This window comes from Tinamus guttatus, unplaced genomic scaffold, assembly GCF_059628265.1.
Source record: "Tinamus guttatus ecotype Peru unplaced genomic scaffold, ASM5962826v1 Tinamus_guttatus_pri_ptg000048l, whole genome shotgun sequence".
Taxonomy (NCBI): Eukaryota; Metazoa; Chordata; class Aves; order Tinamiformes; family Tinamidae; genus Tinamus; species Tinamus guttatus.
In genome coordinates, this window is record NW_028288582.1 from 7,255,541 (window position 1) to 7,272,116 (window position 16,576).

Below are 16,576 nucleotides of genomic sequence, written 5' to 3' on the forward strand. Positions count from 1 at the left end.
GGAGCGGATGAGCACGGAAGAGGCCTCCTCGCCGCTCTGGTTTTGCCTCGGGTCGTGGCCGGCCGCATTCCGGGGACGCGGCCTCCCAGCGAGCTCCTGAGCCTCTCGCCCCAGGGCGCGGGGTCCCGCGGGGACGCGGCTCTCGCAATAAGCCGCAGTGCCCTCCGGGGAGCGCCGAGGACGGCAGCTCGCCCCCCGCGGCCAGCTGCGGGCACGGGGGAGCCGGGCTGCCGGGACGGGGCTACGTGGGGCGCCGCTCGCGCCGAGGGCCCTTGGCCATAAAATGGTGCTGGGGAGAAAGAGAAGGAGGCGTCGCCGCGAATCTGCCGAGGCGAACGCGCAGCTGCCAGCCCCGCCCCTGCGGCGAATCTGCTGAGGCGCCTGCGAGGAAGAAGAAGGGGCGGTGGCAGCCGCGCCGCGTTCCCCTCCCCCTCCCGCGCTACGGCGCGCGGCAGGGCCCAAGGTTCCTCGCGCGGCGGCGCGCGGCCCTGCCCACGTCGGCGCGGCGCTGCGCGGGGGCGGGGCCGGCGGAGCCGCCGCGGGGCCTCGCCGGGAGGAGCGGGGCGGGCGGCGGCAGCGGCAGCCGCCGAGAGCGCCGCAGCGGGGGCCGGCCCGGCCCATGGCCCGCCCGGGCCCGAGGCGGAGCCCGCGGAAGGAGCCGCTCGGCGCCGCGCGGCGCGGCTGAAGCGCGGCCGAGCTGAGGCGAGCGCCCGCCGCCCGGCACCATGTCGGCCAAGGTGCGGCTGAAGCGGCTGGAGCAGCTGCTGCTGGACGGGCCGCAGCGGCACGAGGCCGTGCTCAGCGTGGAGACGCTGCTCGACCTCCTGGTCGGCGTCTACGCCGAGTGCAGCCGCGACTCGCCGCTCCGCCGCGACCGATACGTCTGCGACTTCCTCGAGTGGGGTGAGCACCGGCACCGGGCGAGGCGGCAGCCAGGGAACCGGGCCAGGGGCAGGGGAGGCCCCGGCGCCGCCGTGGGGAGGCTCTGGGCCCGGCCCCGCCGACGCGGCAGCCGGGCCCGGCCCCGCCGTCCCCTCCCGCTGCGGTGCCCTTGGCCTGGAAGCCGCCCGGCTTAACCCGAAACACCGGGTTAATCCAGCGCTCCCCGCCCCCCGGGGCACGCGGGCCCGGGGCTCCCCACAGTGCCGGGGAGGCTGCGAGGCCGTGGGGAAACCGCCCCTGCTCGCAGGGCCTCTCCTGGCTGGGCCGCCCTGGAGGGCCCGGTAGTGCCAGCAGCCTCTAGCAGCCGCGACTAATGGTTTCCTAGTGCTCAGCAGCCTGGTAAAGAGGAACCTTCAGCAGCTGAAAATGCAGACAAAAAATACATAGAGACACACTTACATGTTAGCGCGTATATCTATGTGTATGTGTCTTGTTTATACTTCGGGTAAAAGTTTTCTATGTTCTTAGCTGAAATGGCTGGCTGCAGGTATGTGGGTGGCAGAGATCCATCTCTGGTGTGTCCCTTAAGTGGGTCCCTGTTAAAGTGGTCACAGTGTCTGGCTGGTTTATTCAGCTGAGTAGGTTGTGAATAATCCTTCGTGGCTGAAGGTGACTTGTCTTCTCCATGGGATGAGAATTGGAGGGAAGGGTGGAGAACCAAATCGTTGCTCACAAGTATTGTCCCGTTTATCAGCTGTTCCCCGCCCGTACAGTTAACTGGGCTTTTAAAGATCTCTCCCCACCCCCCCCCCCCAAAAAAAAAAAAAAAAGGGGGGGGGCTCCCTAAGGGAGGGGGAGTGGCTGATTCACTCCAGTCGATGCAAATGTGGGTCTTTGGTAATATGGAAAATGTAGGGACAGCTGGTTCTCCTTAATTTCTGTGGGGACCACCACTCTTTGTCACACACTAACAAACTAAGAGGATTCACTTCCTGGACTCTTCTGCTGACGTCAGTAATGCGATTGCCAACTGAATAATTAACCACTTTATCACATCTGCCCCGGGCGGCTGCAGCCAGGGGAACTGGGGGTATTTGTTTTGGGTGGAAGCTTGGCACATCTTCAGCTAAGTGCAGTCTGGTTTTCTACCCTTCTCGGATTGATGGCTTGAATGAGCAGCTACCAAATGTTAAATGTGATGTGTCAGACTATGATCATGCTTCTAGGTTCTGGAGTTGGGGAAAGGATTTGGTGCAGGTCAAAGAACGATGCCCTTTTGTCTATACTTCTGCTGGTGGTAGTTGTTGGTGTGTATTGATTGATCCCCATGTTGTTTTCCTCTGTGTGATGGAGAGGCAGATTATCCAGTTGTTTATGAAATTCCTTGTTTAAATTCTATATATTGTGCTTGCTGAGTATGGAAAGGCTACTGTCTTGATGAGAAGTACAGCTAGCAATAAAAACAGTATGCAGGTCTGCAACACAGGATTACCCTAGTGTAACAAAGTGCCTATTCAATAAATAATTGAAATGTATGTGAGCTACCATCTGGTGCTGTGGAGTAGGGATAAAAGTTTGTAATCCAGGCCCTTTGTGGTGAGGGGATGGGCCTAAATCTGCACTGTTGTCTATGTTCCATCAGCAAGGAATCCCCTTAAAGTGCTTGAAGGTGATAGGGTGCTCCAAGCTGTTAAAAACAAATAAATGCCAACAAGAAGACACCTTTTATCTGTGTCCTAATGCCCTCGCAGTGTGTTTTCCCTGACAAGGAACTGGTTTCTGCCTCCAGCTAACAAGGAAAATACCATGCCAAACATGCTAATCTCCCTCATGTCAAGATGTGCAGACTTAATTACAGTCTGTTTTTCTGTTAAAATCTGGGATGGATGTGCACAAGTTTTGTGTCCTGTTATGTATCTGTGGTGGCGGGAGATTGTAATTAGCCATTTGGGCTGTACTTTGAAGCATTTTGCTTTATCAACTGGAGACAAGGAATTTCATTCTGACAAAATGAGGACTTATCCCTGACAGTGGAAATAACTTTAATATGCAGTTTAAGTCAAGTTATTTAGTTAGCTTTTCTTTACTATTCTGGATTTGCAATTGGTATGAGATGTTACACACCTCAAATGGCCAACGGTGCCCTCAGCATGGCTAAGCATGGCAAAGGCTGCTTGCATTCTTAACTTGCAAGAGAAAGTGGCATTCAGACATGAGGCAGGGTTTTTATCCTGGTTGTTGGGATACAGAAGAGATCTGTATCCCAACACAGAGTTGTGGGTTTTCCATCTCTTCAAGACCCACACTGTAGTGCTTATATTCTGGAGAGGGGAATCAAAGAGTGCAAAATGATGCCGCATTTATCCTGCGAGAATTAGGACAACTTCTGAGTTGCAGAATCTCTGAAGAAACTTTGTGCCTCACCAGCAGAGATACGGTGCTTGGGATCACCTATCTCAAAGCTTCTGTGCTGCACATCTACTGCTGCTTCCTCGTGCTCCTGCCACAGGCTTATTTCTCCCAAACCTCCTTCCTACCCCGGCTGCAGAAGAGAGCCGGGTGTGGCCGTTTTCCTGCAGGCAGCTGTGACTGCCATCTCCTTAGAAATGTGAGAATCTGCCATTTTAACCTTGGCAGTTGTGGCTTTCTCATGGCAAATGGAGCTCTCAAATGTACTGTTTTCCCTGTGCTCAAAGTATAATAAATCTCTCTTTTTTTTATTCAGACTATCTTTGGAGAAGGGCAAGTTGAACTACAGAAATTTAAAAGTCCTTTTCTTCCAGTTTACTTTTATTTGTAATCTCCATCGAATAAAGTCTCATCCAACTGACTATCATTGTATTGTTTATATAATAGATATTGAAGTAATGCTCTGTATTTTAACCCAAGTCTGTTGCATAGCAGACTTGAGTGTAACCTTAACTGTACATGTTCAGGAGGAATTTGCCAAGTCTGTGCTGTGTTTTTTTTTTTTTTTTTTTTAACTGCTGTTAGATGTGCTGCCCCTAGACTGAGAAATAAAAAGAAGAATCCTAACAGACCTGTTTATTTGCTTATACTTTCTTACTGTGAGCTGCTGGGACTACCTCTCTCTTCTGGTCTACCAGAACTGCTGTAAAATACTATACATGGCAGTACTTTCCTTATCCCAGCCTGCTAGTAAATACCACATAAAGTTATCTTGCCATTCTGCAAAAGACAAGCCCTGAGGAGGGTATGTGGCCTTTGGAGGTACTGGGGTACTGGATGGATTGCACCATCACACCGGTGCTGAGATGCTGCAGAGCGGTATGATCATGCACTGGAGAAACACCACCTATAAGGCTCCCTGCAAAAGGAGGCTGCTTGCCCTTGTTCCATGTGGTGAGGATGGAACTGCATGAATGGTGGAGCAACATGGCTGCAACGCATCTATTGCCTCTCGTTTGGCTTTCGTATATGGTGTTCTTCATGTAGCACCTTGTTGAGTCATGCCAAGTTATCTTAATCTTGTGTTACCCAGTGCCAGATGTGCTGGAGCCCGAGAACAGCAAGGTGCTCGCAGGGCTGCCAGCCCCGTCTGCCTGCACGCCTGACATCACCTTGTTCTGTGGGAGCTCTTTGCTGCCTGTAGCTGGTGCTTGCTGCCCTTTTCTTCCAGCCATCAGAGACTGGTACAACTGGCTGCTCTGTTTTTAAACAGCTGCTGGCAGAGTTCACAGCCAGCATGGGAGAATGTTCAGAGAAGAGTCTGACCAGAATTGGCTTTTATTTGTGTTCAAAAATGCTCATAGATGCTGTTGCTTCAGCTTTGGTTTCCTCTGACCCTGTTTTGCACTGCTAGCCTGCTGGTGAGGGCAAGATGGCACATGTTCCCACATAGCTGTTTCAATGCTGTCTCACTCATGGGCTGTGTGATGGTTAGTCTTCTATATGAGAACACCTCCAAACCAATTTCAGAATAGTTTGGATGGTTCTGAAATGGAGTGTTTTCTCATTTCCTTGTAGTGTTTTTTTCTTGTACAGGGTACTTTGGTGGACTGTCCACCCAATAAGCTGGCATTCAAACAGATGGCTCACAACTTGTCTTCTGCATTCTCAGTTTGTACAAGGAGGCTGGCTGGTATTGAGTTTATTGTGAGAAGAACTTTTAGGGATAAAGAAGAGGGCTGCTAGTGAATGGCATGGGTAGGTCAACTGGGCACCCGCTACCAAACGCTTGAAGACAGCATGGGGTAATAGGCAGGCAGTGGATGCTGTGTAGTAGCAGAATATATTCCTACTCCGGGCTAGAGGAGAGTGCAGAGCACTCACAGCAACCTCTCAAGCCTGGCCTCAAGCTGCCGCATTTGGGAATACACCTATTATACTTGAGCTGGAGCACAGATGGGCAGGTCTTGCACAGAAGGTTCATCAGATAAGTTGCTGCTGTGATGCCTCAGTGCAGTGAATCACGAATCAGTATCTTGGGATTACTGTAAGGATTGGTACTTAAGGTATTGGATCCTACTGTTGGGAAGTTCAAAAATAGGACTCTGAGCTTTGTAAGTAGTTGGTCTGCCCCCAAACCTGCTTTCTCCTCCCTCTGCCCCTCCTTGAAGAGGTACCTTAGGCTTTCAGATAAAAGCATGAGAGTCTTGCAGAGTGGTCATTCCCTCAGAAGAATTTAGAGCCTCCGTTCTCTCTGTCTGAAATCCGTTGCATTCAGAAAGTCAGTCTTAAGTGTAGGTGTGTCTGAGAACAGGTCTTCCCAGCTCTGCATTAGAGCATCTTCAAAACTGGCCCTAAAGGTGACCGCAGATGCTGAGGTACTATAAAAACCTTGAGGTAGGGGTGAAAACGTGCTGTGTGACTGAGCATATAGAAGACTTTTTTTTTTTTTTTTTTAACTGTTTTTAAGTTGAATTTGATGGTGACAGACCTTGAAGGCCGCTTGTGGGACTTTATTTTTGTTTTTATTTTTATTTTTTCCTTCAGTGGCCTTTTTGGCCTTAGGAAAAGAGTGACACTCGATAATACCTTATCTCTTAACTTCATGATTTGTTAATTCTCAAATTCCTCTCTTTTGTCCTTTTACAAGCTCTTTGCTGTCATGCAGAAATATCCTTAGAAAGCCAGGAAGCATCCCCATCCTCTGCTAGCCTGTCTAATATCCTTCCTTTTCTGTGCAGGCAGATGCTGCACAGTGGATAAAAAGCCTGTTGGGCACAGGAAGGAGGGAACTTGGTTAGATAATGAAGACAGCTGATGAACAAGTGGCTGAACGTCAGCCTGGGTCCCTTGTTCTGCTGTCTTCTATCTGCTTTGTCACAGAGTCACAAAAATTGCCTTATTGCTTTAGTAGAATCTTAGTCAGGGTTAGAGATCTGGAGGTTTGAGGTTCAGTCTTGTTGCTATGTATATGATGGACCCTTTGTAGTACCTGTTCTAACCTGTAATTTTAAGAATAAGGCTTTTTTTTTTTTTACTGTTTTACTGTAATGTTTTATTTTGCACAGCATTGGCCTTGCATGCCAAAATGATGCTTTGACTGTGTGAAAGGAACGTGGTTTGCAGGATGAGATATACGTTGGCAGATGCTGTTAAAATGACAGCCATCTTAGGCACAGCTTGTCACTTGTCCTATAAGAGGAATTCAACATCACTTTTTTTCCTGTGGGCAGAGTTGCTAATAAATAGCAGTTGTCTTTACAGAGCACTGGAGGAATTGGGTGGTTGTGTTAAAGGCCATGACCTGTATCTTTATATTTGAACTTTGTATGTGAGAACTGAGGAAGTAGAGAAGTAATTGGTAAATTTGTCTTCACAAGGACAAATCTGTGCTAATAATCTTGTTGTGGACAAGATCATGTACAAAAGACATCCTCCCAGACAAGAAGCATTCCATAAATCTAACATTCTTCTAACTTGTTTCTTAGAAATTTAAATGATTTCAATATTTTTTCACAGGTGATACTACTATCAGTTGATATCTTTCAAGGAAATATTTCTTACATGTCCTTTAAACTCCTGTGGTTGGCACCAACTATGCATTTTCACTGGAGAGAAAGTGTCTGCATGTTAGTTTAGTCAGCAGATTCAGGGCAATGAACTTTTTTTTTTTTTTTTAAATCAGCTGAAGTTGAACTTACCTTTTCTTGCAAATAATTCATGTGTGGGAGTGAGTCAGTTCTTCTACACCTACTAAAAACAAATGGTTTTAACTGTGAGCCAGAACTGAAAAGACTTGTTTCATTAGTTTTTTCTATAGCAAGCTAATTTTGCCGTATGATTACATACTGATGTTATTGGTTTTTAGAAATGTTGGTCTATTGCTGAGGTTATTTGGGGCTGTTAAAGTACTTAAATTTTACAAGTTTGAAGAATCTTACAATTTAAGTCTTCTATAATTTTGAGCAGCTCATGCCAGCTGTTTTGAGGAGTATTAGAAAGAGAAGAATTATAATGCTTGTGTAAAAAATCACAAATATATTGGAGCCCTTAGCAGAATATAGTGCCTATGGTCAGGAATCATTTTGCTATGTTTTGATTTACCCATGCCTGCAAAGATGAACAGGATGATGGAGCACAAGCAAATCTATTTGGAAAAGTAGGGAAAGGGCTTATTACTGGCTTTGTGCCTTTGATAATGCCTTAAATGGTTGAAATTGGTTTTCTGAGTCTTTCACAAGATACACTAGGGAATTTCAATCTAATCTTAATGCGGCTACTGAATAGCTTATATCATGCTCACTAATGTATCTAACTGAAGCTCTAATAATAATATATTTCTTTTAAAGTGCATTTGTCCTGTCCTTCAGTGTGAACTGTTCTTCTTAACTGTTTTCTCATGCTAAAATATTCCACTCTATTTTTCATCAACATGCAGATTGCTGGAATGCAACCTCTCATTTCTAATGACCTCGGTTCCCTATAATGAATGTAGCTCTCTCCAGTGTGCAACTGCATGCTGGCTTCTTAAGCCTTGATTTTGCATAGACCTGGGTAATCATAGACCTGTAGAAACACTTATGGAGCATTCAGATTGAGTATGTGCATCCATCACTGCCAGCTGGGGCCCTAGGCATCCTGGAGTGCCTGAGATCTTAATTTCTGTCATTCATGTCATCAGGGTCTTAACATTGAAACCTGTCATTATTTAACTGTGGCCTAAAGCTTCAAATGTAACTGGTACCTCTGGATGCCCAGCTCAAGACCTCTGTAGAGGAGTCTGAGCTTTGGAAAGCGCTGATCATACCAAATACCGAATCCTTAAAAATGTATGGAGTTTATTAATCAGGTATATGTTAATGAAGGCCCAGATCTAGTTCTTAATTTGCTTAAGTGCAATACCATTGAGCACTGACTATGTATATAGCTGCGTTTCCCAGGAAGGCCAGCAGAAATCAGAAACAACACCAATTCCTGATAACCCAAATCCTTTGCTTTTCCCACATGCTTTTCACAATGTATAATTTTTATCTGCCATAAAAAATAGGCCTTCACAAAGCTATTATCCATGTTTATTTGCAACATATTTTTATCAGTTTAACGAGATTTGCGTATTGATTATTAAAAAAAATTACAAAATTCTGCCTGGGCTTTGAATTTGCCTTAAACCTAGGTTATATCCATTTAGTCTTCATCAGAAAAATCAGTGCAAGATAAAGTAATGATAACCAGATTAAACTCATAAATGTATACTCAGTAATATGCATTAGTTTAGTTTAGACTTAAAGCAGAGTTGCAGCTATTCTAGCGATATTATGCTTTTATTGGGACTGTTTGTGGGGTTCATGGGACATGATTTTATTTTATTTTATTTTTTATAGAAGGTTTAACTTTACCCAAAATATGGCGTCCACTCTGTTAGTAAGTTTTTGTGGTGGTTTGTGGTTCCCCTGCTAGTAGTCTAGGAAGTAAATTGTATGCCTTCCCTTGATAGAAGGGACTTAAGAAACAACTTTTGTGTGGCTAGAAATTCTCTGAATAAAATAATTTGTTCATAAAAATGTTTTGTGCTTTAACTTGGTTCAAAAGCTTCAATTAAAAATGAGGCATGGCAAGTATCCTGGTGGTAGAGCAAGGTGACAGAGTGGTTCTCTGCAGCACTTCCTCCTGTCCTACCCGTCCATGTCTTTCCTCTGTGCTCATCTCTGCCTAGTGGAGCTTCCTGTGTGCCCCTCCGGAGACCGAGGGGGAGGAAAACAACACACATCCTCTCCCACCAAAGAAACTTCTTTTTTTTTTCTCTTTTTTTCTTTTCCCCTAGTTTCGGTATGCGACGGCCGTGTTCTCCTAGCAGTGTTAAGAGATAAACGCAGCGTGTATGTTCTGCAGATTTTGCAATCCAGCCATATGGCTCATAAGCTTAAAACGTAACTTTTCTCACCTTATTTTTATTTTTTCCTCTAATGTGCTTTCTAGTTGTAGCATCTCATTTTTCTGCAGCCTATTTGCAGATGGGAAGACTTTGGCTTCTGACTATTCTTGAAGCATCAGACCCAAAGATGCATACAATATATTTTTTTCGTAAGGATAGTCACATCCGAGTGGCATGTTTGTCCTGAAAATTTTAAATGAAGGAATTGCATATTTGTTATGTAGTCTGCGATCATCCGATTTGTGTCCATGGGGGAAATTTGAATGTAACTTCCAAATTTTCTCTCTCAGTCTGTATGCTGTCTGCAACAAGGGTGGGATATTACCGCATGCTGGCAGTGCTTCCTTTTTGGATGACTTTGTTGCCCTGGGTCCCTCCAGTTGCTTGCCCCAAAATGAAAAGTGTTTTTACACTTGCAAACTTCCCTCTATTTCCCTTACTACAGGGAAAAAAATAAAAATAAAAAAAAGGAGAAGCAAATGTTTTACATGTGCAAGTGGCTAAATATGATCTGAAATTCAAGGATTAACTGATAGCTTATAAAAGAGATGTTAAGATATGAATGCAGGGTGAAGTCTGGAGTTCGTGGTAGAAAACCTTTATGCCTTGCATGACTAACGTGGTATTTTTCCTAAGTTCACAACAGTTTATCTTCACAGAGAGATTTTCTGATAACTTGCTGATGACTTATCCTGTTTTGTCACAGGGGAGAAATAGCAAAACTTTCCTTATAGCCCAGATTTAACTAGTTACAGTGAAGTGTCCTAGTCATGTAACATGGTATCACTACATAAAGAAATTAAATTACTTTTATTTTCATTTATCAACATCAAGAAATAAATGAAACATCTGTTTTTCTAGCCATTTAATACTTGATTTTAGAATAATTACAGTATCAAAGAGTATGGGGCTTTGGGTTTTTTTATTTTGCTGTTTTGCTTCATTTCAGCTGGCCAGGTACCACCTAAGTGCAAGTTGTGCGAGGCCGCAGGCTGGCTTTATCTTGCCCTTGGAAGTATTTATTGGTTCTTAGGGCGACTGAGCTGTGGTTACTGTTCTGTGTTTGCTCGGGAGGGCTGGCAGGATTACTGGATTAGATGTAGTGTGAGGCCGACATCGTTGTGCTGGTCAGGCTTGACCAGCTGGGTCTAAATCTGTGTCTGGAAATAAACTGTTCTTATGCATCCTGAAGTTGTTTGCATCTGAGGTGGATTAAACATACAAAGAATTTTAAGGGAGCTTTTTCACTTTAAAAAAATTCAGTGATGGAGAGTCTCATACAGTTCTTAATGGTTTATCTAGCAGTAGTTAACTTCAAAGGTGAAGGTCAGTATATTAGAGTGACTCAACCCAGAAGCAGAGGTGCCTGGTTGAATTAAAATCAGAGTTTCTTGTATTCTAGTATAAATTCTTACTGCTCTTGCAGGTGGTATTAAATGATGGAAAGGTTTTGCTTAGAGACTAAGGGAAAAAAAATTCTTCGCTGTGAGGCTTGGCCAGCCCTGGGACAGGGGCTCAGAGCGGTCATAGACTCTGCCACACAGGATCTTTAAACCTCAGCTGGACAAGGCCCTTAGCAACATGGTTAAACTTTGACATCAGCGCAGCTTTGAACAAGGTGCTGGACTAGATGACCTCTGCAGGTCTCCTACAGAGCATAGATTAACTTAGTCTGGATTACCAATTTTGTGTGTGTGCTAGCCAATTTATATAATATCCTCTTCAATAACATTTGTTTAAGTGGGAAGAGTTGTTCTTCATAAGTCTCAAAATGAAAAATGTGTGAAATAGAATCATTTTGTTACAGACTAAGTAGTTCAAACCGCTTGCATAAAGCCACCATTTATTTATTTAGTATTCAGCTGTTTACCTTGACTGGTTGACATTTTAGCATGTGGTCTAAATGTAAGTATTGGCAACATTTTAACTAAATTTTAGGCCTGTAATTGATGGGGAGGTGAACAAAATTTTTGTTCATATTGTTCTGCCACTTATTTAATAAAAGTAAATTTCCTTGTTCCTGGAACAGAATTGCCAGAACAGTTTTTTAAGGACTTTGAACCTGTGTTTTATGTTTACTGCTGGTTTCCTTGTGTCTAGTTGTTAGTCTTGATAACAGTTAAAATACTTTAAAGCTTTGTTACACGTACTCTTCAGAGAATCCTGCTATCCCTGCATGATTGAAAGTCTGAATCTTGTTTAGAAAGTAAAGGTTTAGCTGCCCTACTAAATGACAGTGGTGCAGCAAAAGGATCTCTAGCAGAATTACTAATCTTGTATCTGACAATGTACGAGTTTGATCAAGCAACTACCAACAACAGGGTGAAATTAAAATTTTCCTTGTAGCTGGAAATATCTAATGGGAAATATTCAGTAGTTGTTGTTTTCCTCTGTAAAATAAGAGTTTGTGTAATGTATTTGCAAATGGACTTGAGATGTGTTTTTTGTGCTGCTGTTCTTTCTTACACTGCTGCAAATAAGACCCACAACAACAATTTCAGTGTTTTGAAAATTATATATTGCTACATAGAAAATAGCATAATAAGAAAAATCATTATGAATAACATATATAAAGGGATAAAACCCAATATCCTTCATTTCTTTTTAGTTGTATGTTAATAGTTGTGTGTTGTTTAATGTCATCAGGTGACACATGACTTTCCCTGCAGTGAATTTGTCTGTATGTTTTTGTGTGCTACTTGAAGCTGAGCACCTGTGGGGATTTTTTTTTTCTGGGAAAATACTAAGATTTTCTTCAAATAGTGATTATTCTTAAATACTTACATTTTTGTAAGCATCCTTATCGGAGAATATATGCTATCAGTTATTTCATAAAGGCATGCTTTGACAGTTAGGTGAAATATAATGGCCCTTTGCATTTTGGGAGTAATGATTCTGTTTATACATGAGCAATATATTGTGTGCACTAATTTTTCAGAAGAAATTTAGTTCAAAGTCATGTGTAGCTCTTGCAGTTGCTTTAGCTCTAAACACTTAGAACCACTGTTTGTGGTTGATGCATCAATGTTGTTCCTTTCTCTGTTCCAACTTCAGCATGTTGCTTCTGTGTTGGGATGTACCAGCACAGTGTACAGATTTTTCTGGAGGGGGGAAAACATGATATGGGTGAAGTAATGGCAGTAAATTCTTCTCAGGCCAAATCTCACTGCGTAAAACTGAGAAATGTGCTTCCCCTCAAGTCCTCAGATTCCTCATTTGTTTAATTACTCAGGCTTTTTATTTCTTCTTGTTTACCAGCTGTCTCTGTTTAGAGAAACACCACTTTTCAGCGAAGTCTTCCAAACAGCCACGCAGCTGCACACGAGCGCGCTGATCTCGTGTGTTAGTGGCCCAGTGTATCGATGTGCACATCGGTGATGTAGCTGTTACTTCAAGTGTGTGCTTGAATAGCTACAGAATGAACAACACAGAGATTTTACTAGAAAAATGTGCTCCAGTAATTTACCTTTAGTTCTCCATGGGGAGCTCCAAAATGGGTGACAGCTGGTGGAAGATAATGGATTATCTTTCAGCAAGAGACGCGTGGACAAGACCTACTTCTTACTTCAATCTCCTCTATCTCATCTTGCCCTCCCCCATCATGTCCCACATAACACTTAAGAGTCTCTCTGCTGCATTTTCTGAGGGACTCCTGGTGAATGTTACTTATCATTTCTGGGCAAAAGATTCATTGGCAAGGAAATAAATTTAGCTGTGCGTAACAATTCATGGAAGAGGAAATCAGCGCTGTCTACTTTTAATCTTTTAACACTTGTCCAGAAATACAGCTTCTCAGCAAGGGGTTGTAGGGTTTGCATTAAAATTTGCAATATTTCAATTCAAAAGAAGCAGATATTAGAATTACAAATCAATTAGATAGGGCTTGAAAAAGCATCACTTAGACCTTAGTGTTGATCAATACTCTGCAGCAGTGATCAGACAGCCATCTTCACTTCTGGAAATGCCAAGTAGCCTGTACTCTAAGGAAAACCTTATGTCGAGATTGAGTCCTAAAAGGTCTGATAAGTAACATTTTTAAGAAGTAGAGAACTAATAATACTCGAAGAAAACTTTTCCTCTGTTATTACTAAAAGAATCCTGCCAGGGTTCTGGGTTTTTTGTTTGTTTGCTTTCTTTGTTGTTTTATGTTAAAGTATGCTCATGCAAGAAACATGAGACTCCTAAATGACTTTTTAGTTCTCTGGAAATGCATTTCCAACAGTGACTTCTTAGAAGCAGCCAACTTAAACTTTGATTTCATGGAATCCAACTGTAAACCCTCCTGGCTTCTATGCCTTTAAAATGCAGCTGAACACAGAGTTGGGTGAAATGTTTGCCGGCTACTGCACAAACTGCTTGGGTATCACAAAATATCTTGCAATAAAATTAGGAATGTTTTTATTCATCCATAAGAATGTCGACCTGAACACTGTGATAAATATTGGAACAAAATGACACTTGTTGCTTACACAAATACTACGGTAGAATAGTTCAGTACATAGCTGTTCCTCATAGATTTTCTAAAGGTTCCATGGACCTAGTTATTTGTTAAAGCTATAAATTCAATTTTTAAATTCAAAGTAGGTATGAAGCAAGGGTTAAACTTCTAGAAACTATAATAAAAATGAACCTGTTTATCTGTTAAGAGGTTAGTATTAAGGCAGTTGCTGCAAGAATAGTCTTCAAAACTTAAACTGTTTCCTGTAAAGGTCAACAACAAAAATGGAAGCTTTGTGAGCATGTTTTTCCTTCCCCTCCATACTGCCTGGTTTGTCCATCTTCGATGCAACTGTTTAGTTTGTGTTGTAGGTGCACCTATCTATGAAAGCTAGACCAAAACTTGCATGTTATTCTAAAGGCTGCACAACTGCCAGCAGATTTAAGCTGCCTTTTTTTTTGCTGTTGTTGTGTTTATGTCTTTGCTGGATTCACAGTGGCAACCCAAGATGGAATGATGTGTTACTAAATAAGCAGTCTCGTGTACCTCTTAAATGTGGGCTAATAAAAAGGATGTAGTGATAAAAATATTGAGAATCTCAGAGATGACAACTTGAAGAATATTACAAAGATTTAGTCTCTTCCAGGCTTTCTTCCATTAGAAAATACTGAATGCCTTTGTGGAACAAAAGGATTTTGTATCTTCAGCTCCACAGTATTGACATCAAAAATGAACTGATGTGTCTGAACTACATAATCAAGAATGCAAATTTGACAGTCCTTTAAGGATTGTAGTTTTGGGACTGAGTGTTTTTTCTTAAAGTGAGGAAACACAAGTAGAAAAAATTACTTAAGAGCTGAAACAATCCCTGAATGATCAAAGTAGCCAAGGCTTATTTAGATGATATTGGAGATAAAATGGTAAAGGAAAATACAAAATTCTGTGTGGAAAAAGAGGAAAGAGGAAAAAGGAATGGAATAGAGCTTAAAATCATCCACAATGAAATGGAAGAGATCCAAAAATGTTTTTTCTCTGTCAATAGGGGATTTCATCTCCACCAGTTTGCAACAGCTTAAAAAAGTGTTTTGTGGCCACCTCAGAGGCCACTTATTTTTCTCTATCAGAAAATTTGTGAAAGGAAATTAATGCACCTTGATGGGTCCTTCAAGAATTATACTGTGATAAAGGGAAAATCGAAAAGCTATTCTACATTGACAGGGTCTTCCAGTAGCATTTGTACTACTATGCATCACACTGGAGTGTTTTGTTATTTTGAAGTATGAGTAAAAGAAAAGCTTGGGACCTGTAGTACAGATTACAGTTTAAATTTGCTAGCCTGGCACAAGCTTGTTTTGGATGTCATGATACTTTGTTTTGTTTTCAAATCAGTAGGTCCTGCTTAGATGGTCCTTAAATGAGCTAGGAGTAGCAATTCTCTACTTGAATGGGCAGAAATAAATGGGCAATATGCAATTCTTATTAACCAGAGATGGCATATGGATAATCTTACTTTGAAATTCAAACAGAGAGGAGTGTGGAAAATGGGAAGTTGCATTTAAAGTAAGAAGCCCAAATGCAGAATGCTGTGTTGGATGATATATCTGAAATAAAAACTCATTGAGATGGTCCTCAATTGATGTGTCCACTTTGAAGAGTGGAGGAGCAGGACAAAAAGACGTAGCATATATGATATTTAGAAAATGTGGTGATTGAAATTCTTGCTGTATTTTAATTGAAGTAACTCTAAGATTGAGGATAACCAGTACTGACTAAAGACCATGAACAGACTTTGTTTCCTGCTGGTTTCAAGTACCTGTGAGGAAGAGGAAGAATCTCGAACCCAGTGAGCGTGGGCTGCGTCTCATCACCTGGGCACTGCGGGAATAGGTCTGTTACACTTGGAATTGCAGTGTGGAGGATGTAAGTGTTCCAGGAGCTTGCAAGAAACTTGGGAAAGCCTCATAGCATGCACTTTATTTTCCATTAAATTGTGTGGTAATGTGGTCTCACACTTGGTTTGGAGACTAATAAATTATCCAAAATCATGAGCCAGAAACTGCATTTAAGAGTTTTTGAAAGATGAATGGCAAAAATATGAAGGAAGGATGGGCTTAAAAGTATTAAACCAAAACAAATGCAAAAGTGTGTTTTATGCTGTGCCCAAATAGAGAAAAGGGGCAGAGAGCTTATTTGGTGTATTGTAGCTAAACTAGGAAAGGAAAAAAGTAGGATAGGGGGTTGGGAGATGGAATTTAGAGATTGAGGGGAAGAGAACAAGGAAGAACTTCATCTCAGCTGTACTAAAAAAGCTAATTTAGATTGCTTAGAGGCTTCTAAATGTCTCTGGAAAAAAAGGCATCGTGTTTTTCTGGTTTTATATGCAAAGTGTTTACAGAATAAGAATCTATGTGCAATTTTAAGGTTCTTTAGATGTACTCTAAATCTATCGGATTTTAAGAATTCATGTGTACTGTTTCAGGATTTGACATCCCTGTAGGTGATTTAAAGGAAGCATTCGAAATTTGAAAATATATATTTTTTTATGTATCTAATATTCTAGATTATACCTTGGCCAGAATGTCAGAGATATCAATGTGGGTTCAAAATTTTGTTTCAAAAAAGTTTTAGATTGATTTTTATTCTTAAGAAAAAAAAAATCTGAACTGTGTCAGTTTGAAATTTTAGAATAACTAGTTGCTGCTTTTTAGCAGACATAAACACACAACACTACACCTGAGTTTTGCAAACTTCTGGGTTTATTTCTTACTAGTGCAGAAGGCCTTTGGGCTTTGTTTTTGGTCATGAATTTTTTAAAAAATATTCTGTAGTGCTGTTGGTGTGCAGTTTGTACTGCAGTTGAACTCCGTATCTAGATATATATCTCTAAGACAAGATCTAGGACATACTTGGAGATT

The 16,576-nt window shown here is 42.2% G+C and overlaps 1 protein-coding gene across 2 annotated transcripts in view; it reads left to right on the forward strand.

Moving 5' to 3' along the window:
• The first annotated feature begins 666 nt into the window (after positions 1-666).
• CDC42BPB (CDC42 binding protein kinase beta) overlaps positions 667-16,576 on the forward strand; it is an 88,435-nt gene continuing 72,525 nt past the window's right edge. The window contains exon 1 of one of the 2 annotated variants that reach the window (XM_088539648.1): positions 667-903. In XM_088539648.1, the coding sequence (XP_088395774.1) occupies positions 726-903 (178 nt within the window). In that variant the 5' untranslated portion in view covers positions 667-725. The remainder of the gene's footprint in view (positions 904-16,576) is intronic. The other variant, XM_088539649.1, reaches the window with a different exon arrangement.